Here is a 4,346-nt window from a genome sequence, read left to right as displayed (position 1 = left end):
GAATAAAAACTATAAATCAGGTAAAAAACAAACAAGCTGTTGGTTTGAGACATGAGAAAAATATTTATTTAACATAATGATTTGATAAAAAGCTATCTACATGTRAGAAAAAGTGATTTATTCTGTTTATCTTTCAAGAAAACAAACCGGAAATAGGTGGAAAACTTTAGCTAACAAACATCTTTTACCTGCTCCAGTTGTTCAAACTCCTCCAGAATAAGTTCAAGATTGACACAGTTTAGCTTATTCATGTCTTTAACTGATAAAATTCACGCAACTAGTAAAATAAAACAGCTTTATTGCGACTGTTGAAGTGAAAAAACGAAATCAATGTTTAGCTAGCAAAGCTAAAAACGGCTACGAGCGCTAGCACAAAGGTTGAGTTTAAGGACAATCGGAAATTTAAACTTCGAGCAAAGATTCAGGTATGGGAGAAGATTAGAGCCGAAAATTAATTTTTAAATTAGTATTCTGAGAAAAACGTCAGAATCTTGACCTTAATCTGAGAATCCTTATTTTAAAAAGAGAAAATAAGTCAGAATTATTTATTAAAATCAGAATTCTGAGAATAAAGTCCCAACTTTTTTTTTGTCAGAACTCCGAATTCTAATTTATCTGAACGCTGAGAAGTTTGAATTAAAAAAAAGGAAATAATTCTTTTACAACTGTCTCTAGTTGTTCCATACATTCTKAATTTATTAAAATTGTGCAGTTTATAAAAACATGTACTGTTAATTTAACATTATACGAGTGATTTACCGTTTTTTATATTTAATAATTTCATTTTACTTTTGCTTTTAACATTTTTTTGTATAATATGAGCACAAAAAAACTTGGGAAGACAATAGTTTAAAAGTTGTTTATTAATACAATATAATACACATGATCGCATAAACAACTTGGAAACATTAAATACAAAAACAAACCAGAAATTGGTCAAATAAACAACAAAACCATAAAAACACTGAAATCAGTGAACGAAAATAAGCAAATTTTAACTTTAACACTGAAAATTTGCAAACAGTTTTAAAACATTTCAGTTCTAAATAAAAAAATGAAAACATTTCTGCAACAGAAGCATTTTATCAACACTTTATTATAAAATGTTTATCGATAACTGTAACTGTTTCATGAGCAGCTGTTGACCTAAAACTAAATAAAAAAATTACAAAATAAAGCTGAAACGTTTGGTTTTTGCTACATTTCATATTTTCCCTTTAAAACATATTTTAAATGTTTTGGCCGTGTCATTAAACACAACTTAACTCAAAGTTTAATGAATAAAATCTGTATTAATACTGAAGATGAAGTTTGAAACGAAGGTTTTATCTGAGCTGTTGTGTTGAGGACAACTCTCAGCTACTACCACCAGGTCTCAGCTGAACGTCTACAAACCTGCCTCTGTTGGAACGCTGAGCTGCTTCGGCTGTGGGATCTACCTGCAACCAGACGACTCGAAAAATTAACCAGGTGCAGACGAAGGAAGTCCGTCCGGTGAAAAGGTTCTGAGGACGTCTCCACGGAGAAGACATGAAGAAACCAGGAGGTCTGACACCAGATTTGACCAGAAACCAAAGATCAAAGGAAATCAAATCGATTCGTCTGTTTCCAACATCAAACGTGTCGACGGAGCACGTGGGTCGGCTCGTTTTTAATCCTTTCATTCTGCAAACCAGATAAGATCAGCTGAAGTTTCTCCTCTAAACATTAAAGCAGAGAAGACCACGCCTCCAAGGAGTCAGCATCTACACCAAGAACTGGCTTCAGCTGCTTTTAGCTTCAGCTGCTTTTAGCTTCAGCTGCTTATAGCTTCGGCTGCTTATAGCTACATCTGCTWTTAGCTTCAGCTGCTTTTAGCTTCGGCTGCTTATAGCTACATCTGCTTATAGCTACATCTGCTTTTAGCTTTGGCTGGTTCAAGATTCAGCTCCTTTTAGCTTCGGCTAGTTTTAGCTTAAGCTCATTTTAGCTTCGGCTGCTTTAAGATTCAGCTCATTTTAGCTTCAGATGCTTTTAGCTTTGGCTGTTTCTGAGTTCTTCAGCTCAGCTGTAGGGCAAGCGCCAGAACTTTCAACCAAGTCGGCCGAGTCGTAGGAGGACTCCTTTAAGTCTTTAGGAACTGGTCTCAGGTGCAGGTTTAGGGTCTCAGAGTCCGGTGCAGGTTTAGGGTCTCAGAGTCTGGTGCAGGTTTAGGGTCTCAGAGTCCGGTGCAGGTTTAAGGTCTCAGAGTCTGGTGCAGGTTTAGGGTCTCAGGTTTAGGGTCTCAGAGTCCGGTGCAGGTTTAGGGTCTCAGAGTCTGATGCAGGTTTAGGGTCTCAGAGTCCGGTGCAGGTTTTAGGGTCTCAGAGTCTGGTGCAGGTTTAGGGTCTCAGGTTTAGGGTCTCAGAGTCCGGTGCAGGTTTAGGGTCTCAGAGTCCGGTGCAGGTTTAGGGTCTCAGGTTTAGGGTCTTTAGGGTGTGACGCTGCCCAGCAGGTCCGGGGTCAGGTACCCGTCTGGTGTCGGTACAGGTTTTGGGAGGGTGAGGCGGGGGGGCGGTGCAGGGTTGGATGTGAGGACGAGGCTGTTCTGTTTGTCCACGCTGTCCACCACGGTGTAGACAGGAGCTGAGGACGGGTGGAGTTCCTGCTGAGGGGACAGAACTGGACCGGGGTCCGCTCCGGGTCGAAGGGGTCCGCTCAGGGTTCCTCTGCAGGATTCGGAGCTGGTTTTCCCGGCGCTGCGCTCAGGGGTGTAGTCTCTGTGCAGCTGAGCTTGTTTGGACATGTCGTTGTCTGTGTCCTCGGGGGACAGCAGGACGGTACCGGACCTGACCTCGCTGACCAGGGTGTACAGAACCTCTCGGCTCAGGGCTGCAAGCGAAGGCTCCCCGGTGGTGCAGCCCTGGATCCCAGGACCGGAACCAGAGGCTCTCTGGAGCGGCGCCTCCTTACTGAAGATCTGGTCCGGGTTCAGAGGATGGACCGGGGACGGACTGGACTCGCAGAGAAGCTCCGGTTCGCAGCAGCTGGACCGACCCGAGTCGTCGTCTCTGAAGCCTCCTGAGAGCGCAGAGGAGCCGGAGCGGCCCACCAGGCAGTCCGTGTCCAGGTCCGTCAGTTTGTCGCTGCGCTCCTCCAGGTCCAGGTCGATGAACTCCACCCAGGGGTCGCTGCTGTACAGCTCCGGTCTCAGGTCCGCCGGACCCCCCAGGATGGAGGTCAGCTCCCGGAGCTTCCCTCTCTGTCAGAGGAAGACATTCATCTTAACGTCCTCGTTTTTACAAGAACTCACCGGTTCTCTTCCTAACAATCGACGTTTCCTCACCTTCAGCAGATCCGAGTCGATTCCTCGTATTTTGGGTCCGGGAACCGGAGGCAGAAGAATAAACATCAACCTTCAGGAAAACAACAAGTTTAACTTTTCTCATGAAAATAAAGAATAAACCTGAAGTTTCAGCTCATTTTCAGATCTGACATTCAAAGTATCAAACTTCATGATTTATTTATTGATTTTCACAACATTAACTTTCAGCGGAACGCCCGCGTGCCGTTTTGTATTTGTTTTATTTTGAAGTAAATCTGTTTCCTGTTCCGCCTGTGTCCATGTTCAATGCATCAAACTTGACGTCTAGRCCCTCCTCTTTYGATTGACACCTCAWTTGACCAACTGGGTTCAAGTTTCGCCTGTCYAGRGCCAATAATTTATCAGTGGTGACCAACTTCTGGTTTCCGTCTTTCTAGCTTTGATTGACTGAAAAATCGGCCAATCAGCTCCGAGCTTTGTTCTGACGCTATAACTGTGTAGCCAATCACCATACCTTTCATTTAATGTATAAATAGAGGGGGCAGGAACTTTGTTAGTGATGGAAGATGACAACACAGTGGAGGCGACCATGTTTCGGCAGTGTTATTATGCTAACGAAGGAAGCTAACGCTCACAGCAAAAAGTTGTTTTCCACCGTTTATTGTCCAGTTAGCTGACGAAACCTGCTGATAAGATGAAAATATATTTGTTATTAAGTGTTTCGAGTGCTTCAACGCATGGAAAAGTGATTTTTGTTGGCAGGAGAAGTAACTTTATTTGGATAAAAAGACTTTCGGTCGCCATTTTGAATTGCTAATTTGGACATATTTGAGGACAAAAATGCATCAAATGTGAGTAAAAAACAAATATTTTTTTGCTGCTGTGGTTTTATAAGCTGTGTTAAATGTTAATGCTCTGAAAGATATAAGGATATATTGTTTATTCTTGTGGTTTGGCTGTTATTTGTGAAAAATTGTCTGAAAGTATAGTTTTGGTGTAAATATTTATGAATATTAATATATATTTTTAATTTAATCATGCTGTGAGTAAATATGGATGGTAG

General features: G+C 42.1%; 1 protein-coding gene across 1 annotated transcript in view; it reads right to left on the bottom strand.

Annotated features, from left to right (window-relative positions):
• Positions 1–1,077: 1,077 nt before the first annotated feature.
• Positions 1,078–4,346, bottom strand: part of LOC106530359 (growth hormone receptor) — a gene marked incomplete at its 5' end in the record, with an annotated part of 16,816 nt that continues 13,547 nt past the window's right edge. The window contains 2 exon segments of the mRNA XM_014025955.1: positions 1,078–3,220; positions 3,305–3,374. Of these exon segments, the coding sequence (XP_013881409.1) occupies positions 2,450–3,220; positions 3,305–3,374 (841 nt within the window).

The sequence above is a fragment of the Austrofundulus limnaeus genome, unplaced genomic scaffold (assembly GCF_001266775.1).
Source record: "Austrofundulus limnaeus strain Quisiro unplaced genomic scaffold, Austrofundulus_limnaeus-1.0 Scaffold512, whole genome shotgun sequence".
Classification (NCBI taxonomy): domain Eukaryota; kingdom Metazoa; phylum Chordata; class Actinopteri; order Cyprinodontiformes; family Rivulidae; genus Austrofundulus; species Austrofundulus limnaeus.
The sequence above is the reverse complement of the archived record's forward strand: the minus strand, read 5'-3'. Positions and strand labels throughout refer to the sequence as shown.